Source organism: Trachypithecus francoisi, unplaced genomic scaffold, assembly GCF_009764315.1.
Source record: "Trachypithecus francoisi isolate TF-2019V2 unplaced genomic scaffold, Tfra_2.0 Lachesis_group13, whole genome shotgun sequence".
In the NCBI taxonomy this organism is placed as follows: Eukaryota; Metazoa; Chordata; class Mammalia; order Primates; family Cercopithecidae; genus Trachypithecus; species Trachypithecus francoisi.
This window is the reverse complement of record NW_022681458.1, coordinates 13,491,457-13,517,658: the sequence shown is the minus strand read 5'-3', so window position 1 is coordinate 13,517,658 and position 26,202 is coordinate 13,491,457. Positions and strand designations below refer to the sequence as shown.

Here is a 26,202-nt window from a genome sequence, read left to right as displayed (position 1 = left end):
GAAACTCTGTCTCAAAAAAAAAAAAAAAAAGAAGTAAAGAATAAAAATGGTAAGACAAGAGGCAATGAGAAGAGGTGATGAGTCTTTCTTTTTTTAGTTTTAGTTAGAGTTAGTCTACTTTGTGTTCCCTGCCAGTGAGTCTGTGCCTATGGGCTTACATATGGATATTAGCTTGTGTAAGAATTATATTTTGTTCTATCCTAAGTGGCAGCTCTCAGACCTTTTCAGCCAGGGACCCTTTTTTAGCCTCGCCAATCCTTTTGGCTTGAGAATTTTCTATTTGTATCTTTAGTCAGGATTTTTTCTCATTCTCCAGTTTTTAGTGCCCCTATTCAATATTGTAGACAGTTGTCGTTTTAAGCTTTTTCCTTTCCTTTATTAGTACAAATTCAGGTGGTAAAATATTTTAGTAATTCATGTTATTAGTACCAGTTTTCTGAATACTACTTTGAGCATTACACAGAGCATGACATGGCGTGCCAGTTACTCTGAGTTCTACTTTAATATTCATTTGTCTTTCTGTCTCTTAGCTGCAGGTACGGCATTTCAAATCTAGATACAACAATTGAAGGAACGTCAGATGACCTGACTGTTGTAGATGCAGCTTCGCTAAGACGGCAGGTATTTAGTGTACCAAATAAGATAGCTTTCTCAGTTAAATTCATACAGTATTTTACAGTGATGGTTCTCAACATTTTATCATTTTCTCTCCTGTGGGACCCATGAATTGAACTATTTTATCTGTCAAGCTAGTAAGCCATAATTGATTGTCTCATTTTGATTAAAGATATATTAAACTACCATTTACATGTTGTGGTCACCATGAAACAGTATTACCAAGATAGATGAATGTAATTCTGGCCGGTAACAAAGAGTCTTTAGCAAACCATTACAGCCATAAGTTGCTTGTTTGGCTTTTGAAATGTGGAACAATCACTTTGGAACCTTTGTTACTGTGTTTAATAACTCCATTTTGGACACTGCTCCTTGCAGCTTGCACAGCGTCTCTGCATATGTATTTCTTGTATTCTGGAATAAATCCTTTCTTAGAACTGCAGTTGCACATGTGTATTTTTTAATATGTACTCCCACAGCCTCGAGTATAGCTGTGGGAGACATACACACATGTGAAGAAGACATAGTTGGTTTTCTCATTGTGTCTATGCCAAATAGATGTAGAGGGAAATTGAATTAAATAAGATGTTTTTAGGTGAAGATCAGTAGGAGAACATGAGCTTAAGCAGGCAGTTGGTTATTCAGCCCCGGGCTTTTCACAGTAAGGGCTAACAGCAAGGGTGGTACTGTACTGTCGGCCAGCAGCATTTCCAGCAGCTGGGGAATCAGCCTTCAGGCCTGAAGGGTTTGGATGCCATATCCCAAGGCCCACTACAGTAGGTTATTTCCTTGGATTGGGTCGGTAATTCAGAGGTGGACAGAGCAGGCAGTTACGCCAGGTTAAAGATGAACAACTGAGGTTGAGTGACGAGAAGTTCATAGGAGAGACATAGGAAGGGAAAGGAGTCCCGTATTCTTTGTGCTGTGGTAAGCCTGCCAAAATGCATACTGAGTCTTTTCTGCCACAATAACAGTAGGTAACAGCTTCCTCACCTCACTTTGTAATCAAGTTAGGAAGGAAATATACCCTTCCTAACTCAGAAATCTGAAGAAGGGAAAGGGAAAGGATGTTTAAGTGAATTTGAGCTGTCATGAATGACATGTTTTTCTATATGTAGTTGTGTTTATTTTGCTCCAGATGAAACTTTCCATGTTTGTAATAATACTTTTGTTGACAAATTATTATACTACTTTATAAGAATCTCATTGCTCTATTCATTAAAGCCTCTATATTGTATTTTTTGTGTGTTTGTTTTTCACTTAGATAATCAAACTAAATAGACGTCTACAACTTCTGGAAGAGGAGAACAAAGAACGTGCTAAAAGAGAAATGATCATGTATTCAATTACTGTAGCTTTCTGGCTGCTTAATAGCTGGCTGTGGTTTCGCCGCTAGAGGTAACATCAGCTCTCAAAAATATTGTCTCAACAACTGGAAATATAAAAGATTTGCAAACCTCTTTGTTTCTGTCTCTGCGTTATATGCCATTTTATAGTCCACACCCTGAAAATGTATTTCTTCCAGAAAGTCTGGAGGAAGGACCTATATTTGTAGAAGTAAAGGTATATTCTGTCACTTAGCTGTATTCACGTTTGAGCAGTTCTGCAGTAACACCTGCTTAAAATTCTCCCTTTGCATGTTTTGTAAATAGGCTCCAGTTTTGTTTTTTAAAAGGAATTTATTTTTTGCCTCATCAGTCCACACAAGTGATTCTGAATGGCAGAGAGTCTGTAGAGAATTGATTTAGATAAGTGTCTGTGAAAGAAAAACAATTTTTTTGTCCTGTTTCTCAAACACTGTTAAGCAGTTTTGTTAATAGACATTTTTGCATCAACACTTCAACATTAACACTTTCAAAGTCATGGTCTGTTGCCAGATTTGAGAAACTCGAACCACCTAATATTTCATAACCTTCTTCATTAGGTACTTGTACAGATTAAGTTCTGACATTTCAGCAGTTTAATATGTGTGCAATATGTGCATTCTTTCATTTTAGTTTTGCACTTGGTTTTCTATAAAGTACGTTTTTACTCAGTTCATGTGTGAACAATTTAAAAAACTACAGAATAAGGTACAAATGTAGTGTATTTAATAAACTGTCAAGCAAAGCAGTATTTGTCTATTGGAGGATTTTATTTCATCATTTGTGCGATCAGCTACATTTTGTATCGTTTTACCTTGTATGAGTCTTCCTGTCTCAGGAGCAAGTAATACAATTAATGACATGGTAGGTCACAAGAACCTACTATGCTTCCTTTCAGACCTTCATCCTGGTATTGGTGGCTGTTGGTTGCATTGTAGGTGGTTTTCTAATTTATAATATCTATAAAGTGGTTCAGGTTTAAATACCTTGAGTTGTGTATACTTTTTTTTTTTTGAGATGGAGTCTTGCTCTGTTGCTGATGCTGGAGTCCAGTGGCGTGATCTTGGCTCACTAGAACCTCCACCTCCCAGGTTCAAGTGATTCTTCTGCCTCAGCCTCCCGAGTAGCTGGGATTACAGGCGCTGGCCACCACACCCAACTAATTTTTGTATTTTTAGTAGATACGGGGTTTTGCCATGTTGGCCAGGCTGATCTCGAACTCCTGACCTCAGGTGATCCACCTGCCTCAGCCTCCCAAAGAGCGGAGATTACAGCCACCGTGCCCAGCCAGAGTTGTATATACTTTTTTCATTGTGGTATTTATTTGCTAATTATATATATATATATACTGGTGAATTTAAATCTCAAGACTGGGTGTGGTGGCTCACACCCGTAATCCCAACAGTTTGGGAGGCCTAGGCGGGCGGATCACTTGAAGTCAGGAGTTCGAGCCCAGCCTGGCCAATACAGTGAAACCCCATCTCTACCAAAAATACAAAAATTAGCCAGGTGTGGTGGCAGACATGGTGGCAATAGCTGTCCCAGCTACTCGGGAGGCTGAGGCAGGAGAATCACTTGAACCCGGAAGGCAGAGGTTGCAGTAAGCTGAGATCATGCCACTGCACTCCAGCCTGAGCGACAGAGCCAAACTCCATCTCAAAAAATAAAAAATAAAACAATTTTACCTGCACCAGCTGTTAGACAACAGCTACAACCAGCAACAGCCACAGGAGGTTTCCTGTCCCCACCGGCGGTGCTGTTGGAGTCAAGATGACTGGACACTATTTTTTTCGGTGAGAAGAAACATGAGAAGCAGTTGAGAGGCTACGAAGTGGATCCTGTAGAGACGAGGCGTTCTCCTAGGTGGCTTTTTAAAATATTTCTTCCAGAGTCATCTACCTCATGAACAATGTTTTTGTCTGAGAAACCGCTCTTTGATTTTCTAAACTGACGTGATTTCTTGTTCTGTTTTGAATCCACACTGCTCTAGTCCTTCAAGCCCGTCACGTATTTTCACCCTGTCATCGGTAGGCACTTTTTCTGCAATGTGAATGTCACTATTATGATCACCTTTGATTCAGAACCGTTCGGCTGTTTCACCATGGGTTGATCAGCAACTGGAGACCCATTATCGATGTGAAAAACTTCAACATCCACTTCTTCCAGCTTACTGACAGACTCTAAAGGTATATTTTTTGCATAGACAAGGAGGTCAGACATCATTTTTTTTCTCACTTGACATAGGGATTCCTTCCAAGTCACCACCTTGTTTATCATCATCACTGAACATAGTTGCAGGCCAGAGGGTGTGCTGGGCATTTACACCCGTGTCTTTAGTCACTGTGTTCTAGGCGTTGGCAACAGCATATGGCATCCTTCACGATCAACTTGTTTTGGAAACCTTCCGCAGCCATTCCTCTGTTCACTGCTGCTAACATGCTGTTCCAATAAAGTTTTTATATCTACTCATTGATCTGAGGATACCTTGGTCACTGGCTGAATTAATGAAGTCACATTTGGGGGAAAGTACATGGCATAAATATTTTGGGGGGGTGATGAGAAAATTTGTAAGCATCGTTGCTGATCCTTGTTCACTAGAGTACAGTGAGCTGTCTTATTTTTGTTTTAATTTCATGACTATTAGCAGTTTGACAATTCATTGAATAAGTATCGAGTCTTCACTAAAAGCTGGGTATTGAAGATAGGATTCATTAATTCATTCAACTAAATACAATGTTTCTGCTTTGTACCAGGCACTGTACTAAGTACTGTTTATACCAGGAAGGAATAAACATGTTCCTGTACCCCTGGAGCTTATAGTCTAATGGGGGACAGTGAAATTTAAGAAGCAAGCTCAAATGAAAATGCAGTCATCATTGTGATAGATGCTGTAAATGAAAGCATGGTAAAAGAGTAAAGGGAAACCTAGTTTTCATTAGACGGTTAGAAATAGCCTCTCAGAAAAAAGTGGTATCTGTGCTGAAGTCAAGGATAAAGAGTGCTGCCAGAGATAAGGCAGGTGGGGGTAGGAATGGGTTTGGGAGTGGGGAAACAAGGAGCCTTGCTAAGGACTTGAAGAGGAGAGGGCTGATGAACGTGGTTCCTGTGCTCCTAAATGCTTTAGTGATGGACGTACAAACACATGTATGTTACATTATGACAGGAATGATAATAGAGCCTTGGGTAAGTGCTAACTTGGTTTATCGGATCATGAGCACTGGGAAGGCTTCCTCAAGTAGGAGGTATTTAAACTAGGCCTTAAGGACAAGTAAGTATTTGTAGGGGTGTAGGGCGAATGTTTTTATATAGTAAATGTTCGGAAAAAAAGGCTTATAAGCTCTTGATGTTACTAAATCTATTTAGGCAGCTATAATATAGGTACTGCAAATTATTTATAGAACCGTAAGCCCAATGAACATAAACAATTGAAATAAAATATAGAAATAACATTCAGAAAATTTTAGATTTTTAGCTTTGACAACATTTTAATGTGATAAATACACTTGTTACCCTGTTTTTTTAAAGATTGGCACATATAGAAAATAGCTTTTGAAAGACTTGGGCTTTTCTAGGTATGGTTTTTTAATGAAAAATGTAAACATAGGAAAATAGAAGAGTATAATGAACTGCCATATACCTATCATCTAAGTATGATAGTAAACATCTTCCCATTGCTTTTCATTGAAGTATTTTTAAAACATATTTTCTCACCAAACATATAAATATACATTTCTTTTTTTAAAAAATGAGGACATTTCTGTATACAGGTTGAGAATCACTAATCCAAAAATTCAAAATCCAAAATGCTGCGAGATGTAAAACTTTTTGAGCCACTAACATAACACCACAAGTGGAAAATTCCACACCTGACCTCATGATGAGTTGCAGTAAAAATGCAGTCAAAATTTTGTTTCATGCACAAAGTTATTTAAAATATTGTGTGAAATTACCTTCAGGCCAGGTGTATAAAGTATGTATGAGACATAAATGAATTTTGTGGTTAGACTTGCATCCCATCCCCAAGATGTCTCCTTATTATAGGCAAAATTCCAAACTCCAAAAAAATTTGAAAGCCAAAAGACTTCTGATCTTAATCATTTTGGATAAGGGATACTCAGCCTTTATACTATAAAACCATTATCAGACCTACCAAAATTAACAATAATTCCTTAATATCATCTGATCCAATTCTTCTACATATTCCCCCCAGTTATCTCTTGACAAAGTTTACATGTGTTTAGCTGAAATATGCCTCTATTCTCTTAATCTAGAACAGTTTCCTCAAAAATATTTTTATAATGTTTTCTTGTTGGAAAGGGGCCATTCTCTGCCTACTGACCCACTTTTTGGATTTGTCCTAGTGTTCCCTGCAAGCTGAGAATAATTAGATCTAAAGACTTGATTACATTCAGGTTATATATTTATTCTTTAAAGACATACAATAAAAAGGTCCTGTACTTCGGGTGCGATGGCTTACGCCTGTAATCGCAGCACTTTAGGAGGCTGAGGCAGGCAGGTCACTTGAGTCCAGGAGTTCGAGACCAGCCTGGGCAACATGGCAACACCCCATCTCTACTAAAAATACAAAAATTTAGCTTGGCATAGTGGCACGTGCCTATAGTCCCAGCTACTAGGGAGGCTGAGGCGGGAGAATCACCTGAGCCCAGGAAGTTGAGGCTGCAGTGAGCTGAGACAGCACCACTGTACTCTGGCCTTTTTTGAGACCCTCAACAAAAAAAAAAAAGTCCTGTACTTTTATTTTCAGGATGACTTTTGTTCCTTCTCATCCTCCCTCCCTTCTCCTTTCTCTACACACAATGAAGAGGTAAAAAATTTGAATAGCATGATACAAAACTAATGGAAAATTCTCTCCACCTTTCCCAAATCAACCACGATATGAGAGTGTTATGCATTTCTTTGCTTTCTATAATTTCACAACATGCTTTCTGTGTGAAAGGTTGATTTTTTAAATCATCTCAAAGATGACTTGGAAAACAAGTGTACTTCTCAAATTATTCAAACTACTGATACTTACATATTATTCCCATTAAACTACACAATTTGACTTCTTCGCTTAGAGACTCCACACAGACAGCCAAGGAAACCAATGACTATCTGACTGATCCCAAACAGGAGCTCCAGAATTCCAACAAGCAATAGACCTAAAAATACTGAGAAGTGGATAAGCCTGTGTTTGTTTTCTTCAGAATTGAAGTGCAAACTAGATGCTCTCCAGTCACTGGCCATGACGTCGTTGCTGGTGGGGTTTTTGAAACCAGTAGGAGGTGCACAAGAGTCATTGAAAAACCACTGCAAGTTGAAGGCTTCTGGATGAATGTCACTGAAAAGCAAAAGATACAAATCAGGTATTTAGAAAATCACTGACCAAAGGAATGTAGCATTGTGCCCGTAAAAGAACTAGTGAAACAGAATGTACTTTTGAAATACTGTGCCCAGAAATAACAGATCAGGATGTCTGATCATGTGTCCATATACTCTACTAGTTACAAAACTTCTATTATATAGCCCATCATTTAACAAGATCTCTACAGTACATCTCTTAGGTTGAACGGAATGAAATTGCTGTTCTGGGATGTCAGAAATAGTTGAATGTCAACAGTTTTTCGTGGTTCAACCTATTTATTTTATTTATTCAGGTACTCTTCTACTTGCTAGATATAAAAACTAAGGAGCCTCCCCTGCCACCCTTTAAATGAGCTCAGTTCTTAGTGCAGAACTGCACCTGGCGTCCGCTCTTCAACCAGATGTGCAGTTTTTACTGATTAAATATGTCTGATTAAAGTGATATGTGCCTGTTCTTAACAGGGCTATGGAAAATGAGAAACTTTTAGCCCTAACACATCTATCCCAAGATAATTTTTTGTTTTGTCTATTGTAGAGTAAAATTGAATGTTCTTAGGGAGTTTGCATTGCTGGATACAAGCAACTGACATTCACCCTGGGAAAACAACAGTATTTTCAGCACATGAAATGTGAGTGTTTTGTGAAATGTGTAGTAAGCCAAGGATCACTCTCTTGTCACTTTGCTAGCCTAACCCATCTCCCCAACTAGGCTGGGAATATCTGAGTGGTGCTACCTGCAGAGCTCAGCCTGGTGCCTGGTACACTGTGGGCTGCTGTCGTTCCTTGGGGATTTAATGTGCATAGCATCTGTGGTAGAAATCTTTAACCCTCTACTTCAAGTATTTTAGTAAGGAGACTTTCCTTGGCTTTGTTTTTGAGACAGCGTCTCCCTCTGTCATCCAAACTGGAGTGCAGTGGCTTGATCTCGGCTTACTGCAACCTCCGCCTCCTGGGTTCCAGCAATTCTCCCGCCTCAGCCTCCTGAGTAGCTGGGACTAGAGGCACACACCACCACACCTGGCTAATTTTTGTATTTTTAGTAGTGATGCGGTTTCACCATGTTGGCCAGGCTGGTCTCAAACTCCTGACCTCAAGCGATCCACGCGCCTTGGCCTCCCAAAGTTCTGGGATTATAGGCATGAGCCACTGTGCCTGGCCTTCCTTGGGTTTTGATTCAAAACAAATATGCTACACAAAATTTGAGGGGCTTTTCTTTTGTAATGTAGCAAGGTAAGGGAAAAGGAAGAAAAAAATTTTTTTTTATGTAACTACAAAAGTAAATTCTGGTTATTTCCTAAACTGAGCAGCCTATACAGATAGCTAATGGATTAGTTTTTTTCTTCCAGTTTTTACAAATTGTGTCTAGATTCAGTCACAGAGTGATCTCAAAAGACTAAAATGAGCCACTTACTAAGTACATGTAACTCTCCAGTATTATTTGTTATTACATGACTTAAATTTTGGATTCATTCCCATGCATACAGTATATTTATAGCATGTCTGTATGAATCCATTGGTTGCTCTGTTCCATTTAGGCCTACAGGCAAGGCTCTGCATTTTATTTATTGTGTTTTTATTAAGTTTTTTAAATTGTAAATGTAATATTTGCTTATGGTTTACAAATTTAATTCAGAAGTGTAGAAAGTAAATGTTCTCTTTACTCTCCGAGGAGTCCCCGATTTCCATTCTCCATGGATGAAAGTTAAGTTTCTGGTGTATATTTGCATAATTTTTTAATATACATACACATATGTAACTGTAGATTTTTGAAAGAGAAGCATAAGCCATTTGAGATCAGCTAGTCCTTTTAGACAATATCTAAAAGTCCTTTTAGAACATTATAAATCTAATGATTCCTCCATTTTTATGTGGGGTTATGCTAACTGGCGTTAATGTACTAAATTCCTAAGAATCTGTCCCAGCAGTTGCATCAAATAAAAACATGGCATTGTTTCAGTACTGCATTAGTCTAATCAAACTAGTTCAACTGTGTAAGACAGTAAGCCTGTGAAAATCAAGTTACTTACCTGATGTTTTTCAATAAAAATTCACAATTGGCAGTACTGTTGCCTTGAGAATTACACATGAGAGGACCTTTTAAGAGAGCCTGAATGGATATCAGCATGCAATACAGAGCACCAATGACTGTGATTACACTGAAAAGTGATGAAAGAAACATCTGAAAAATAAAATAGAGCCATTTGCACACATTATTACATGTTCCTGATCTGTTTCAAGTTTCAGGAGCATATGCAGTCTTTTTTTAATCCAGTTACCCTAAAATCCTGGATCTTAAGATCACAGTTTGATTAGGTGTGAATGATACAAGAAGGCAGAGGGCAAAGTCTCTGCTATTTGATTACACTCACTAAAAGATGGTTGGGGCTGGGCGTGGTGGCTCATACCTGTAATCCCAACATTTTGGGAGGCCAAAGTGGGTGGATCCCCTGAGGTCAGGAGTTCAAGACCATCTTGGCCAACAGGGCAAAACCCCCTCTCTACTAAAAATACAAAAAAATTAGCCGGGCTTAGTGGCGGGTGCCCAGCTGCTTGGGAGGCTGAGGCAGGAAAATCACTTGAACCCGGGAGGCAGTGATCGGAGATTGCGCCATTGCACTCCAGCCTGGGTGGGTGACAGAACAAGACTGTCAAAAAAAAAAACAAAAAAACATGCTTTGGCCTGTCACTGTCTCTGAAAAATCTCAACTTTCATGTTCCTGAGCCTCATCTGTTTCTTCTGATCACTGAGATCTAGTTCCTCCCTGTTTTGTGTACTTCCTACTTCATAAAATCTTGACTGGATCTTTTTTTCTTTTTTTTTTTTTTTTTTTTTTTTGTTGTTGAGACGGAGTCTCACTCTGTCGCCCAGGCTGGAGTGCAGTGGCTGGATCTCGGCTCACTGCAAGCTCCACCTCCCGGGTTCACGCCATTCTCCTGCCTCAGCCTCCTGAGTAGCTGGGACTACAGGCGCCCGCCACCTCGCCCAGCTAGTTTTTTGTATTTTTTAGTAGAGACGGAGTTTCACTGTGTTAGCCAGGATGGTCTCGATCTGCTGACCTCATGATCCACCCGTCTCAGCCTCCCAAAGTGCTGGGATTACAGGTTTGAGCCACCACGCCCGACCTTGACTGGATCTTAACTACCTTTATCTTCATGCCTGGTCTCTTGGCTCCCAAGTGTTTAGCCCTGATGCTTTAAGTGAATTTGACCCTGATGCTTTAAGTGGCCAGTGGCCAGCATCCTGCAGTGATCGATCAGTCATCAGCATAGAGTTAGAACAGGACTTCCCAACCTCAGCACCAGTGACATTTGCACACTTTGCTGTGGGGCCTTTCCTGTGCAGTATAGTATATTTAGCAGCATCCCTGCTTTCTACCTCATAGATGCCAATATCACCCCCCCACACACACCCCTGCCACCTCCAGCCCAGTTCTGACAACCAAAATTGTCTCCGGACATTGCCAAATATCCTCTTGGGGTGGAGGTGGGTGGGTAAAATAACCCGCCGGTTGAGAACCACTGTGTTACAAAGATCGTACACATCTTTATTTCATGAGTCAGTCATGAGAACAGAAGAAGGCATGGAATTTGGCATAGGAAATGGAATGAAAGTTAGTGTTTGTTTTTCAAAAAATAAGCTCTTAGGCCAGGCACGGTGGCTCGTGCCTGTAATCCCAGCACTTTGGGAGGCCAAGCGGGGCAGATTGCTGGAGCCCAGGACTTCAAGACCAGCCTGGACAACATATTGAGACCCCATCTCTAAAAGAAAAATTTAAAAAAGGAAACTTTTGTATTGTTTCAGTGAAGTTGTTAGTCACTGATGATTATTTCAAAATCAGCAGAAATGAAGTGAGGGAATGCTTTTTCTTTTCCTTTGCGGGAATAATGCAACTCCCACAGGATTTATGTGTTGTATTCTTGAGACCTGCCTTTTATGAGTGCAGAATAAGGTGACTACCTATAGAGTTGTGTCGAGGGATGTTGTACTTTACATATATTATTTAATTCTTTTCACAACCCCAAGAGATAGATACTATTATTATTTCCATTTTATGGATGAGAAAATTGTGTATCATGGAGTTGGACGAAATTTGTCAGGCTCTCACAGCTGGGAAGCACTTTAATCACTATACTTCTTGCAGCCAAAAGTTCACGATGATGGATTTGGAGTCTACTGTAAATCCTGATTCTTCCATGCTACTGTGACTTGTGCAGTTACTTAAATTTACTCATCAAGAAGTGCCATGGTGTTTATTTTTAGCCATCTATTATATATATATATATATAATATATAATATATATTATATAAATATATATTATATAAATATATACTATATAAATAAATATATGTTATATAAATATGTAAGATAAATAATATATAATTATATATACAATTATATATTTATACATAAGTATATACATTCTATATACAATTGTATATTTATATATAATGTATATACATAATTATATATATTATATATATGTTTGGTTTTTTTTTGAGATGGAGCCTTTCTTTGTTTCCCAGGCTAGAGTGCAATGGCGCTCTCTGGGCTCACTGTAACCTCTGCCTCCCGGGTTCAAGAAATTCTCCTGCCTCAGCCTCCCAAGTAGCTGGGATTACAGGTGCCTGCCACCACACCTGGCTAATTTTTATTTTTATTTTTTATTTTTGTATTTTTAGTAGAGACAGGGTTTCACCATGTTGGCCAGGCTGGTTTCAAACTCCTGACCTCAAGTGATCCGCCCTCCTCAGCCACCCAGAGTGCTGGGATTACAGGCGTGAGCCACCGCGCCTGGTCGTGTTATCTCTGAGTTCTCATCACTTGACAAAAGGCCTGGCTTTAGAAAGTGATTCCAGGCATCTGTATTTCTCCTAAAGGGGATTCACTTAAATGATTCAGCAAAACCATTTTGTATTCAGAAGCAAAATTAAGAACTGGAAAAAGGGAAGAAGCAAGGAACAGTTAAAACAGGGGACAAGCCTTGGTCAGCTCTTTCCCTTCCTCCCAATATGTAGCCTCTGCCACTTGTCTCATGTTTTGGTCTTATCTAGGCTTCAAAGACACCAGGTGCCACTTAAACACCACTTCTTAGAGGATACACCCATAGGAAAAGCCTATGTAAGTGTTTTGATATTTTTGATTTCAGGAATTCAGAAATGTCTCAGGATGTCGAGAATGTTGTGAGCACCATATAGAAAAGATACAAAGTCAAATTCCAAATTGTTATCATTTACAAAGAAAAGTGACAGGGAAGGGAAACTGAAAATTAGTGTTTATTGAATACCTAAAATGTATTCAGAACAAAAATAGACTAGAACTAATTAGCATAATTATTGTAATCCTAGATAAATATCAAATGTCAGAAAAAAGGGTAATTTTTTAAAACATGAGTCTTCCATTATAGATAGAAATATCTGGCTTTTTTTTTTTTAAGCAGTGGTTCTAACCCCTGGCCGAATTATCTTGAGTGCTTTTGAAAAATACTGATGCAGAATCTCCGGAGGCCACCCAGACATTGGTATTTTTTAAATCTCTTTAGATGATTCTAACATCCCCATCCCTGTCTTTTTTTTTTTTTTTTTTTTTTTACAGAGTCTTACTCATCTGTTGCCCAGGCTGAAGTGCAATGGTGCGATCTTGGCTCACTGCAACCTTGGCCTCCTGGGTTCAAGCGATTCTCCTGCGTCAGCCTCCTGAGTATCTGGGATTACAGGCATGGGCCACCACACCCAGCTAATTTTTGTATTTATAGTAGAGACGGGGTTTCACCATGTTGGCCAGGCTGGTCTCAAATTCCTGACCTCAAGTGATCCTCCCACCTCAGCCTCCCAAAGTGCTGTGAGCCACCGTGCCCGGCCTAATGTTCCCATCCATCTGAGAACCATTGCTTTGAAAGCTCAAGCTCAGCCAAGCAGATTTACTGTGACTGCTTGCTTTCAATCTACCTCTTCCACAGGGAACTATGAGAGCCCTTATGTTGCTTAATAGCCATGTTCAGGGCATAAAGATTGTGAATTGTGGGGTGCTCCAGTGGTTTTGGATAACAATCCACTTACTAGTGTGCTACACTGGCAAATTATTTACTTTCTCTGAGCATCTGTTCCTTCATGAATAAAACACACATCTTACTTTTTCCTACTTAAGGGTTTTGTGAGAGCATATCTGAAGGTGTTCTGAGCAGAGTGACACTCAGGGTAATGAATCTTAATTTACTTTTAACTTCATTACGACTTTATACATAGTGGATAGGTATTAAATGTTTTGGGGGGAAAAAACCTGGCAGCTCCTTTGATTTAACTGGGTAAGAGCAGTTGTCATTCTAATCCCAGCAAACCAGTCTGTCATTGCATGAGAGAACTGAGTACATTTCCCCTGAGTATTTTATATACGCCACAAAAATATCACACCTGAGTATTATGAAACTGATTGCAGCTGTGGGTGTGACTTATAAATCTCCTTTCTTTGCAAACCTCTAGATTGAGGAAAGGACAATCCACTGAAGACTGAGGAAGGGGCAGAAGGCCGACTCTGTGGGACAAAAAAACCCTTCTCACTTTTTCTATTTCTATATCATCATCCGAAATAGCATGTTTCAGGCCAGGCGCAGTGGCTCAAACCTGTAATCCCAGCACTTTGGTAGGCTGAGGTGGGCAGATCACGTGAGGTCAGGAGTTTGAGACCAGCCTGACCAACATGTTGAAACCCCATCTCTACTAAAAATACAAAAATTAGCTGGGGCGTGGTGGTGCGCACCCATAGTCCCAGCTATTCAGGAGGTTGAGGCAGGAGAATCGCTTGATCCCGGGAAGCAGAGGTTGCAGTGAACCGAGATTGCACCACTGCAGTCCAGTCTCAGCAACAGAACGAGACCCTGTCTCTAAATAAATAAATAAAAATAGCATGTTTCTAAGGCTGTGGTTCTGTCAACGGAGCCCCACTGTGATTCGGTGGATGTAAGCGACTCAGTGTGGCTTTGCTTAGATGGCAGTAACTGTTTCTGCACTTCTGCTTCCATGCCGACTGCTCCATACTTACCCCAGCTCTGTTGTTGCAGCATGCTCTTTTTCTTGCTGTCAAGGACATTGTTGTTGCTGGAATGGCCTGGAAAGGACATCAACAGGAAAGATGAGTATTATTACTTCTATCGGAAGAAAAAATCGTAATCTTCACCTTCCGTTTACCACCAGTTGTGGGAAATCAAGCCTCAAAGGACAAAAAGGGAATTTGGCAATATCCGTGGTTTTGTGAACCTTGTCATCCCAGTTTCAACCAGGAAGATTAAAAGTGGTAGCGGGAACGGGGGAATTCAAGACAGCCGTTTTGAAGTCTTCTATCTACATTCTTGGTTCACTCTGAGTCATCTGCAGAGAACTAGATTTTGAATAGATTAGGATGACTTATTTATATATTATTTTTGGAAGAAATGTTTCTGAAAGAATTGGCTGCATCATCCAAACTCTGTTAGTTGTTTGTTTGTTTGTTTAAAGAGTAGGGGCCTCATTCTGTTACCCAGGCTGGAGTGCAGTGATACGAGCATAGCTCACTGTAGCCTTAAACTTCTGAGCTCAAATAATCCTCCTGCCTTCGCCTCCTGAGTAGCTAGAACCACAGGTATAGGCCACCACACCTGGCTAATTTTAAAAATATTTTTGTAGAGGCAAGATCTCACTCTGTTGCCCAGACTGGTCCTGAACTCCTGGCCTCAAGAAAACCTCCTGCCTTGTGCCCCTAAAGTGCTTGGACGAAAGATGTGAGCTATCACACCTGACCCAATTTTCAAGAAATTGTATGAATTATTCTGGCAAACCTGCAGAAAAGAAGTTGAGGTTTTGTTTGCCTGGCAGTGGGGAACGGATCATTCTGTCACCACCTACTCCCACTAGCCTTTCTTTTCCCAAGATCCCAGCTATCTTGCTGGTTTCCCCAAACTTATATTTGAGAATTATTTTTGGTTCCACGTTCTCCTTTCTCTTCCTATATCCATGATATGTAATGATCTCACTTTATACATTGATGCTCAGAAATCTATAGATCGCATTCTGTCTTCAGGGAAATACATGTTGCCAAGGAAAGCTGTAAGAAAGAACATCATATTCTCAGGACTTGGGTTGCAATTTTTAGTCATATCTAGGCAGCAGCTATGACTAGAAATTCTTACTGGAAGGAGTTTGGTATCATTGAAGGGTGGAATGTAAATTATTTCCTTCCAGTTGAGAAATTTTAGGCATCGGTTTTTTGCCATCTCAGCACAGCTGCCCTTCAGTGGTTTTTCTCTCTCCTTCTACTCCCGTTCTCTGACATTTTCCCGAGCTCTGACTACGTGCCAGGCACTCTTACAGGCGCTTTATGTGCCTTAGTTTATTCCATCCTCATCATAATCCTAAGAGGTAGGTACTATTATTATTCCCATTTTACCAATGAGAAGACTGCGGCATAGAAAGTTAGAATAATTTGTCTTTCTTAGACAAACGACTCAAATTGTCCTTCTACTTTCTTAGTAGAAGGGTTGGGATTCAAAACTAGTCATTTGGCCGGGCGCGGTGGCTCAAGTCTGTAATCCCAGCACTTCGGGAGGCCAAGGTGGGTGGATCACGAGGTCAGGAGATCGAGACCATCCTGGCCAACATGAGAAAACCCCTGTCTCTACTAAAAACACAAAAATTAGCTGGACGTGGTGGTGCACACCTGTAGCCCCGGCTACTCAGGAGGCTGAGGCAGGAGAATCACTTGAACCTGGGAGACAGAGGTTGCAGTTAGCTGAAATCACGCCGTTGCACTCCAACCTGGCGACAGAGCGAGACTCCGTCTGAAAACAACAACAAAAAAACCCTAGTCATTTGGGGTGCAGAACCCAGACGGTTTTTTGTTTTGTTTTTTTGAGACAGGGTCTCACTCTGTCACCCAGGCTGAAGTGCAATGGCATGATCACGGTTCACTGCAGCCTCAGCATCCGGGGCTCAAGAGATCCTCCTACCTCAGCCTCCTGAGTTGTTGGGACTACAAGTGCATGCCATCATGCCCCATTATTTTTCATTTATTTTGAGGGGCATTTTTTGTAGAGATGGGGGTTTTGCCATGTTGCCCAGGCTGGTCTCAAACTCCTGGGCTCAAGTGATTGCCTCGGCCTCCTAAAGTGTTGAGATTACAGGTGAGCCTCTGTACTCAGCCGGGACTCTTTTTTTTTTTTTTTTTTTTTTTTTTTTTTTTTTTGAGACGGAGTCTGGCTCTGTCGCCCAGGCTGGAGTACAGTGGCCGGATCTCAGCTCACTGCAAGCTCCACCTCCCGGGTTTACGCCATTCTCCTGCCTCAGCCTCCCGAGTAGCTGGGACTACAGGCGCCCGCCACCTCGCCCTGCTAGTTTTTTTGTATTTTTTAGTAGAGACGGGGTTTCACCATGTTAGCCAGGATAGTCTTGATCTCCTGACCTCGTGATCCGCCCGTCTCGACCTCCCAAAGTGCTGGGATTACAGGCTTGAGCCACCGCGCCCGGCCACAGCCGGGACTCTTAATCCCTGTTCCACACTGACTCAAGTCTTACCATTCTCCCCTATTCCTACCTAGAGGTTGTTCATTCTCATCTTCCCTGCTGCCTTCACCCTTGCCCATCTCATTGTCCTTCCAGTTACTCCCTCTCTGATTCATTTATTCAAGGCCACATCTGCCTTTCTTCTTTCAGCACAGGTTTAAAGTTTATGCCTCTTTACAAGGCAGCTTTCCTAACAAACCTCTCTCCATCTGATGATGTATTGCCTCCATGTCACTTTGTATTGTTATCAAGCTTGCTTACACATTGCCTTGAACACCCCACACTTCTTATTTAGAGGCCACATGTGTATATGGCTGCCCAGCCACCTTGGAGCATAGCTGAAAGCCCAGAAGAAAAGGGAAAAGAAATTCTAGCTCCCAAACAGGTGTCAGTATTCATGCACTAAACATCTTTTGTTGTACACATAAGCTATACTGCCTTTTGGGCTTACAGGACAAATCATTTATAACAGGAATTGGCAAACTATGGCCCACCACCTCTTTCTTGTAAATAAAGTTTTATTGGAACACAGTCACATCCATTTATTTACATACTGTCTATGGCTACTTTTGTGCACCAACAGTAGAGTTAAATTGTGTGGAAGAGGCTGGGCGCAGTGGCTCATGCCTGTAATCCCAGCACTTTGGGAGGCCAAGGTAGGCATATCACAAGGTCGGGAGATCAAGACCATCCTGGCCAACATGATGAAACCCTGTCTCTACTAAAATACAAAAAATTAGTCGGGCTTGGTGGTGGGTGCCTGTAGTCCCAGCTACCGGGGAGCCTGAGGCAGAGGAATCACTTCAACCCGAGAGACAGAGGTTGCAGTGAGCCAAGATCGCACCACTGCACTCCAGCCTGGTGACAGAGCAAGACTCCATCTCAAAAAAAAAAAAAAAAAATTGTGTGGAAGAGGCTGGTTTGTAAACCTAAAATATTCAATGAATATTTACAGTTTGCCAGCCACAGATTTAGAAAAATAATGATTCTTTCAAAAGAAAGTGCCAGTGTACTCCAGCCTAGGATGACAAAGCGAGACCCTGTCTTAAAAAAAAAAAAAAAAAATGTGGATTGACATTGCAACTTAAACGGATAAATTGTTCTGTTTTCCTCGTTGATGCAAACTGAACTCTGCTAACTTTCATGAAGATAAGTTTATTTCAGAGTTGCTAAATATTTACTTTCATGACTCGCTTACAAAGGGGTTTTGTAAAGGGACAATTACTTACAGTGTATTAGTCACCACCCCACTGACTTCAAGGCGTGTTAACACATCTTTGTAATGCTGTTACTGGTAATTTGACAACTCACTGTGGTTTCAACCGCTTTCCCATTCAGAGCTCTGGAAATTGGAGGGGTTCTTTAGAGGACAGACGCTAAAACTGTGAATGGTGTGTGTGTATGTCTGAATTATATATAAATTTTCCAGATAATCTCCTGCCAAAATGAATAATTATGAGAACGCGCTTTCTCATTTCCTAAGCATATTTTGAATGCCTGAGTTTTTGTAAAATTAAATGTCTTGCTAGTCTTGTTTTTAAAAAGAAAAGTAATATTGTTCATTTTTTCTTACAGAAACCTGTAATTGTATTTAGTTTTAGAAGTTATATGATTTGGCCGGGCGCGGTGGCTCAAGCCTGTAATCCCAGCACTTTGGGAGGCCGAGACGGGCGGATCACAAGGTCAGGAGATCGAGACCATCCTGGCTAACATGGTGAAACCCCGTCTCTACTAAAAATACAAAAAACTAGCCGGGCGAGGTGGCAGCGCCTGTAGTCCCAGCTACTCAGGAGCCTGAGGCAGGAGAATGGCGTGAACCCGGGAGGCGGAGCTTGCAGTGAGCTGAGATCCGGCCACTGCACTCCAGCCTGGGTGACAGAGCGAGACTCCGTCCCAAAAAAAAAGAAGTTATATGATTTTACAAATGAAGTACAGAAAAACTTTAGACCATTAAAAATTCTGTGATGAAATTCAGACTTTTGGGAGTCCTCTAAGAAATTGAACATGACAATAACACACAAAGTCATAGCTCATTACAAATATCAAAACTATATTTTGCAGCCAGTCATGGTGGCTCATGCCTTTAATTCTGGCACTTTGGGAGGCCAAGACAGAAGGATTGCTTGAACCCAGGAGTGTGACCCCAACCTGGGCAATATAGTGAGACCCTATCTACAAAAAAAAAAAAAAATTGAGACAGAGTCTCGCCCTGTCACCTAGACTGGAATGCAGTGGCACAATCTTGGCTCTATGCAACTTCCACCTCCGGGTTCAAGTGATTCTCCTGCCTGAGCTTCCCGAGTAGCTGGGATTAGAGGCATGCACCACCATGCCCGGCTAATTTTTGTATTTTTTGGTAGAAACGGGTTTCTCTATGTTGGCCAGGCTGGTCTCGAACTCCTGACCTCAGGTGATCCACTCACCTCAGCGTCTCAAGGTGCTGGGATTACAGGCACAAGCTACCACACCTGGCCAAAAAAGGTTTTTAAGATAAGCTGGGCATTGTGGTGCATGCCTATAGTCCCAGCTACTTAGGAGGCTGAAGGGGGAGGATCACTTGATCCCAGGAGGTTGAGGCTCCAGTGAGCTGTGCTCACAGCACTGCATTCTAGCCTGGGTGACAGAGCATGACCTTGTCTCAAAAACAATGACCCCAAAAAAAAAAACCCACAAAAGTATGTTTTACAAATGTTTGTCGTGCGTAAAATCTTCTCATCTGTTTAACTTTCAACAATTTTTTTTTTTGAGATGGAGTCTCGCTCTGTTGCCCAGGCTGGAGTGCAGTGGCGTGATCTCAGCTCACTGCAAGCTCCACCTCCCGGGTTCACGCCATTCCCCTGCCTCAGCCTCCCGAGTAGCTGGGACTACAGGTGCCTGCCACCACGCCTGGCTAATTTTTTGTATTTTTAGTAGAGATGGGGTTTCACCATGTTAGCCAGGATGATCTTGGTCTCCTGACCTGGTGATCTGCCCGCCTCAGCCTCCCAAAGTGCTGGGATTACAGACATGAGCCACCGGGCCCAGCCAACTTTCAACAATTTGTTCTCTATTAAGACTGCAATAACTGATTTTGATGAGTTGCTCTTATCTAATAAGTGAACTCAATGAATAAGCATGATTAAGATCAGGCTCATAATTAACCTTATATAAAATAAAATGGCCTTTCTGTTTATATGTTTTCAAGGAAACCTTTTGAGGTCTTTTTAAAAGTAAATAACATTTGTATCGGTTTTTCCATTTAAAGTTAAGTACATCACATTTTTACTTAGTCATGGTTTTAGAAGATGAAAAGTTCACCTCCGTTTTAAGTAAGTCATGAAGCCATAAAATGAATATATTTCATGATGTAATCAATAATGAATTCCATAGTTTGTATAATCATCTACTTCCTGCAAAATCCCATTTTTGGTAACAATACTAATTTGAAACACTACAGTAATCTTGGAAAGATTTCAAGAACTATGACCAAAGTGCTTATCACGGGCTGTGATTTCTTCTCTAATAACTTTTTTGTGTGGTTACAAGTATATTGAAAGCTCAATATTTTGAACTAGTGGGTATTTTCATGGATGTTTTAAAGGACATATTAATAAGTCCCTTTGAAAAAGACTTTCTTCCACATTCTGTATCTATCTGAGGATCATGAAAATATACCTGTAGTCTGAACTCTTTTTACCACCCACCTGTTCGCCTGTGGGCTTAGCCTCTGTCTAAAGTTCATATTGGACTTTTCAAAGAGTTGTCTGATGCTTCAATGACATTCTATAATACTGAATAATAGAGATAGTCTGATGTGGATATCTTCGATAATACTTGCTGAGAGTGATAAAGTAAAGTTAGCTGTAGAACAAGGAAGTTCAGATTCTCTGAAACTGTTCCACAAGTTTCTGTAATCTTTCTGTGATTCAGTTTCCTGGTCACTTAACTTTATGGATTAATTTATAGATTATGTCTTTCACCTCTGGCAGCCCTGAGACAGGTGTTGAGGACTATGATACTAGCACTGGTGGAAAAACAGTTTTGACATCAGATGTATCTGGAACTGGGTTTCACATCCATTAGGTGACCTTGTTAACATTCCTAACTTTCTGTGTGCTGGCCTGTAAAATACAAGTGATAATAAATACACACATTATTATAGCGACTAAATGAGATAACAGGGTAATGAATGAACCCAGTAGATGGCCCTTGGCAGATGGCCAATAAATGAAGACTTCTGTCCTTCTCTGTTTTTCTCTGTCTCTTCTCTCCCTGCCACACCCGCCACCATCCTAAAATGAAGAATACAGGAGATGTAGGTATGTGTCATCACCACCTCAGACTCCTTTAATGCTAATACTTTTTTTTTTTTTATCTCATGGGATTTGTGGCAGAGCCAATTTATATCTAATGCTGCATGAGTTATTCTAAGTGGATTGTCTTAACTCGGGAACTTTTAGGAGCTTCATGGAAATTGCTATCGTTAAGTTATGCTCAGCCAGCTGCTCCTGGCTTCTGGTGTAAGCAAATGCAAAAGAGGCTTCTACTACTCAAATAGAGAGACGCCTTCTACAGGGGAGAAAACAGACACACGGATGTCTGGTTGCTTCACGCTGTTGAGTTGCAATGTGTTTTCTGTCTCTCAGCCTGGAAGAGAGCATTCGTGGCAGTGTGAAGAAATAGCCCAAAACTTTCCAAAAGCTTTTGCTTTAATTAGATCTTCCTACCTAAAGCAGAGGAGCAGATTCCTTGTGATGGTAAAGGAAGAGGGTTTTTGTAAATCTGGGGATAAGACCAGCAGCAGTAACTGATCATAATTAAGAATAAGTGATTCAAGTAGAAAACTATGTTCTGAATTTTTTAAAAAATCACCTCCACAGCCACAAAAAAGGAATGAGATCATGTCCTTTGCAGGGACGTGGATGGAGCTGGAGGCCATTATCCTTAACAAACTAATGCATGAACAGAAAACCAAAAACTGCATGTTCTGACTCATAAGTGGGAGGTAAATGATGAGAACACATGAGCACATAAAAGGGAACAACACACACTGGGGCCTGTTGGAGGGCGGAGGGTGGAGGGTGGAGGGTGGGAGGAGGGAGAGGATCAGGCAAAATAAACAATGGGTACTGGGCTTAATACCTGGGTGATGAAATCATCTGTACCACAAGCCCCCAGGACACACGTTTACCTGTGTAACAACCTGCACATGTGCCTCTGAACTTAAAAGTTAAAAAAAAGTTAAACTAAAGTCACCTCTGTGTTTCATTATCTCTAAAACGCTGATAATGTCAGTCCTTACAGCTTGCTCTCTCTCTCTCTCTCTCTGTCTGTCTTACACACACACACATACACTCATTTATCTGGCACTAACTAAACCCCATAGTGGCATAACAAACAAAAACATGCCGCTTGGATGCTGAATTATCAACTTCAACATCCACATCCCCATTTTACACATATAGAAACAAAACCATAGGATAAATGATTTGCTTGCAGTGATATATTGGAGGCAGAAGCATAGCTGAGGTATTCTGCCAGATTTGAAAGCAGTTTTCCCTATACAAATGGGTCCTACCCAGGCCTACTGCACCAGAATTCTCAGGAGAAAATCCGTAAATCTAACTATTGCAAGTGCCTCAGGTGACTCATGTCAGTTACATTCAGGAGTTCCATACTGCACTGCTCTGCTGCAGATTTCAACAAAGGTAGACCTAGTAACAATCATCAAACTATTCAACAAGCTCGATGTCCTAGGATCTATATAATAGCTGAGTCAAAAAGTCCTTGAGACCAGAGACCCAGGAATTTAAATCCATGTCTCTTAGCCCAACTCCCTTCAGGTACAGGCAATGCAACATTCATGGCTCGTAATTACCATCACCCAGGCCAGTCATCATACATGGGAATGTTTCTGCTCATTCCTATTAAGCAACCTCTCGCTCCTATTGCATTTTCTGTAAATACTTAGAGACTGGTATGAAGCAATGGAAAGTTGAAGGAACTAATTCAGAAAGTCCCTAATTCTAACCATAAAGCTTGGAAGAGCAGCCCTACCTGTGCAGAAATGTGAGAGATAATAACCCAGCCAACTTCTATCAATTTTTTTATTTTTTTGCCCAGTTCTCTATCCTATACCACATAGTGTACTTTATTTAAATTACCATTCTTCACTGATGACCAATATAAGTTAATGCCATACCACTGCTCCAAATTGTATCATAAGCCAAGACATAGGTAACTGCAAGACTGAAAGATAGCTTTTAGGATTGTGGTGAAATAGGCAGGCGCTTCTTCACATCAACTCATATGACTATTACTCACCATCAGACCTGCTCCTATATTCCTGGAAACCACCACTCAAAGCAAGAGATGGGGTTTTGAGAAGATTGGTCTTCCTCAATTAAGCTGACAATTAGCGGTATCGCATTGAGAACTACTCCTAACAGCAGTAGAACCAGCAGGCTGAATCCATTGCAGGATGTCCATCCCTCGCAGCAGGTCATGGTCACCCCGGCTGAGTTAGAAACGTTGTCAAAGTGGCTATGCTTGCATGGTACTGTGTTGCCTTTTATCCCAATATTCTGGTTAAAATTTAACGCTAATAAAAAATGAATAGTGGAAAGTAGTTCAGAGTCCAATAGGGTAGGACATTATTATGATGACTATGATGGGAAATGAGAAAATAATTCTATATTATGATGGGGTGAAGGAAGGAAAGCAGAAAAAGAAAATCTATGAGATAAATTTATGCAAGAAGATAGGCTTACGATAAGCTCCTTTAATATACTCCTTTATTAGTATGGCTTGTAAAAAGTAAAAACAGAAATATCCAGCTAAACTATATTTTCCTGTCCTATTGATATTATTACTAGCTATGGAAGTTTCTTTCTTTGAAATCGTTCAACAAGAAAATGAACACATATGAGATGCGGAGAAAAGTATTTTTTCTGCTGCAAATATTAGAGTTTATTTCAAGCTGTATGCTCACATACACAAAATAAAATGTTTATGTCATATTATTCTAGTGTTGCAGACTAATCCATTTGGTGATAGCCCACCTAAGACATGTGAGAGTTTTGGCTAATGCTGCCAGACTGAAAGATAGCAATAGGAGAGAGATTGGATGAGGAGGTTATCATATTTTATTTAAGCCTTTGAACACTTACTTGGCCATGTACAGTACTACATCTCCAGACCGTGGTTCCACATTGCCTCTCTACTAGCTTGTGAGCTCCTCAAGAAAAGACTATCAGTTGGGATAGGCTTTAAAATACAAAATTTCTGGCCAGCTGCAGTGGCTCACGCCTGTAATCCCACCACTTTGGGAGGCCAAGACGAGAGGATCACCCGAAGTCAAGAGTTGGAGGCCAGTCTGGCCAACATGGCAAAACCCCCATCTGTACTAAAAAAACAAAAAGTAGCCAAGCGTGGTGGCACACACCTGTGATCCCAGCTACTTGGGAGGCTGAGGCAGGAGAATCACTTGAACCTGGGAGGTGGAGGTTGCCATGAGCCAAGACTGCACTCCAGCCTGGGCGACAGAGTGAGACTCCGTCTCAAAAAACAGAAACAATACAAAAGTTCTTGCTTATGCTAACTCACCATCCTGATCTAAATGGGGTCCGTGCTCCTGGTAGTTCCTGAAAGACCTAGACTGGCAGAGGCAGCATCTTGATCCAGGCTTCCACAGTTACGGGGCAGGGTACAAAAATGTGGTGAGCTGCATACTGGATCTATATGTTTCTGCCCAGAAGCGACCCACATCACTTCTGTTCACATTTCATTGGCCAAAAAAGTCACTCAGTTATGGATGAGTTCAAGTTGGTGTAAATACAAGCCAATATGTCTAGGAGAAAAGATTGGGATGTTAGGCAGTTCTAATCTCTACAATGCCTTCCTTCTGCTTCTGTGTAATCCCCCGCTCAGCCCAGAGCATAGATTCAGTGAGTACTGTTGGGAATGGTGAGATAGTGCATGCAGTGGTGCAGTCAGTGTGGGCCAAAAGCTCAGGCGTAGTAGGCTTGGGGAGCAGCGCTCCACTCTGCAGCAGCAGGGGGGCACACAGCCTGGTACAAGGGGCATGCCTGGTAATGGACACCAAAACATTAGCTCCAGACTGGGATCCAGTTACTGGACCCCAGTGAAATGTGAAATCCTTTGTATGAAAGGATTTGTATGAAAGGATTAAGAGTAGCTCACCTATGGGCCGGGCATGGTGGCTCACCCCTGTAATCCCAGCACTTTGAGAGGGCGAGGTGGGAGGATCACTTGAGCCCAGGAGTTCGAGACCAGCCTGGCCAATATGATGAAACCCTGTCTCTACTAAAAATACAAAAAAATTAGCTGGGTATGGTGGCAGGTGCCTGTAATCCCAGCTACTCGGGAGACTGAGGCAGGAGAATCGCTTGAACCCAGAAGGCAGTGGTTGCAGTGAGCCGAGATTGCACCACTGAACTCCAGCCTGGGCAACAGAGTGAGGCTCCATCTCAAAACAAAAACAAAAAACACCCACCTATCAACACAACACGCAAAACACCGAGAATAACTGAAAGAATACAACTGGGTTAGAGACAGAAGACACTTCCATTGTATGGTTTATGTAGTTCTGCATGGTTGAGATTTCTACTATAATTATATAACATTCTAAAAATATATATATATATATTTAAAATATATATATATAAAAATATATATATATATATATTTTTTTTTTTTTTGAGATGGAGTCTCGCTCTGCCGCCCAGGCTGGAGTGCAGTGGCCGGATCTCAGCTCACTGCAAGCCCCGCCTCCTGGGTTTACGCCATTCTCCTACCTCAGCCTCCCAAGTAGCTGGGACTACAGGCGCCCGCCACGTCACCCGGCTAGTTTTTTGTATTTTTTAGTAGAGACGGGGTTTCACCGTGTTAGCCAGGATGGTCTCGATCTCCTGACCTCGTGATCCGCCCGTCTCGGCCTCCCAAAGTGCTGGGATTACAGGCTTGAGCCACCGCGCCCAACCATATTTTTTATTTTATAAAAATTAACAACTAAAATGTACCCTCCCACTAAGTCATATAAATTATATCATTCTATAACTATATAATAAACAAATGATATATTTATTACTGACTTGAATGAGTGGGAGGTGGTAGTTACTTATCTTAGAATGTGGGTTGTGCCATTTCAAATCTTTTTGCTGTCTTCATAAGCTGTTGAATTGAAGAACTGTTTCGGTAACCATTTTATGTGTAGGGAACTGGATCGGTTGGACTCCACCTGACTATGAGAATCAAGTGTCTGACATCCAGCGTCTTTGCCATTTGACCAAAACTGAGTAAGTTGCATGCTTTTGCTAGTGGGCATAACAT

The 26,202-nt window shown here is 41.1% G+C and overlaps 2 protein-coding genes across 27 annotated transcripts in view; one reads left to right on the top strand and one right to left on the bottom strand.

Annotated features, from left to right (window-relative positions):
• MFF (mitochondrial fission factor) overlaps nt 1-2,727 on the top strand; it is a 32,778-nt gene extending 30,051 nt beyond the window's left edge. For 13 of the 26 annotated variants that reach the window (XM_033230015.1, XM_033230013.1, XM_033230012.1 and 10 more), the window contains 2 exons: nt 537-621; nt 1,880-2,727. In XM_033230015.1, coding sequence (XP_033085906.1) covers nt 537-621; nt 1,880-2,011 — 217 coding nt within the window. In that variant the 3' untranslated portion in view covers nt 2,012-2,727. Of the gene's footprint in view, nt 1-530; nt 622-1,879 lie in introns of all 26 variants that reach the window. The other 13 variants (XM_033230011.1, XM_033230010.1, XM_033230008.1 and 10 more) reach the window with 1 other exon arrangement.
• Nucleotides 2,728-6,993: 4,266 nt separating this feature from the next.
• On the bottom strand, nt 6,994-23,409 carry TM4SF20 (transmembrane 4 L six family member 20). The gene is given in 5 exon segments (XM_033229987.1): nt 6,994-7,320; nt 9,371-9,522; nt 14,381-14,446; nt 23,176-23,195; nt 23,198-23,409. Coding segments are annotated over 5 exon segments (687 nt in total). The 5' UTR covers nt 23,358-23,409; the 3' UTR covers nt 6,994-7,031.
• Nucleotides 23,410-26,202: the final 2,793 nt, after the last annotated feature.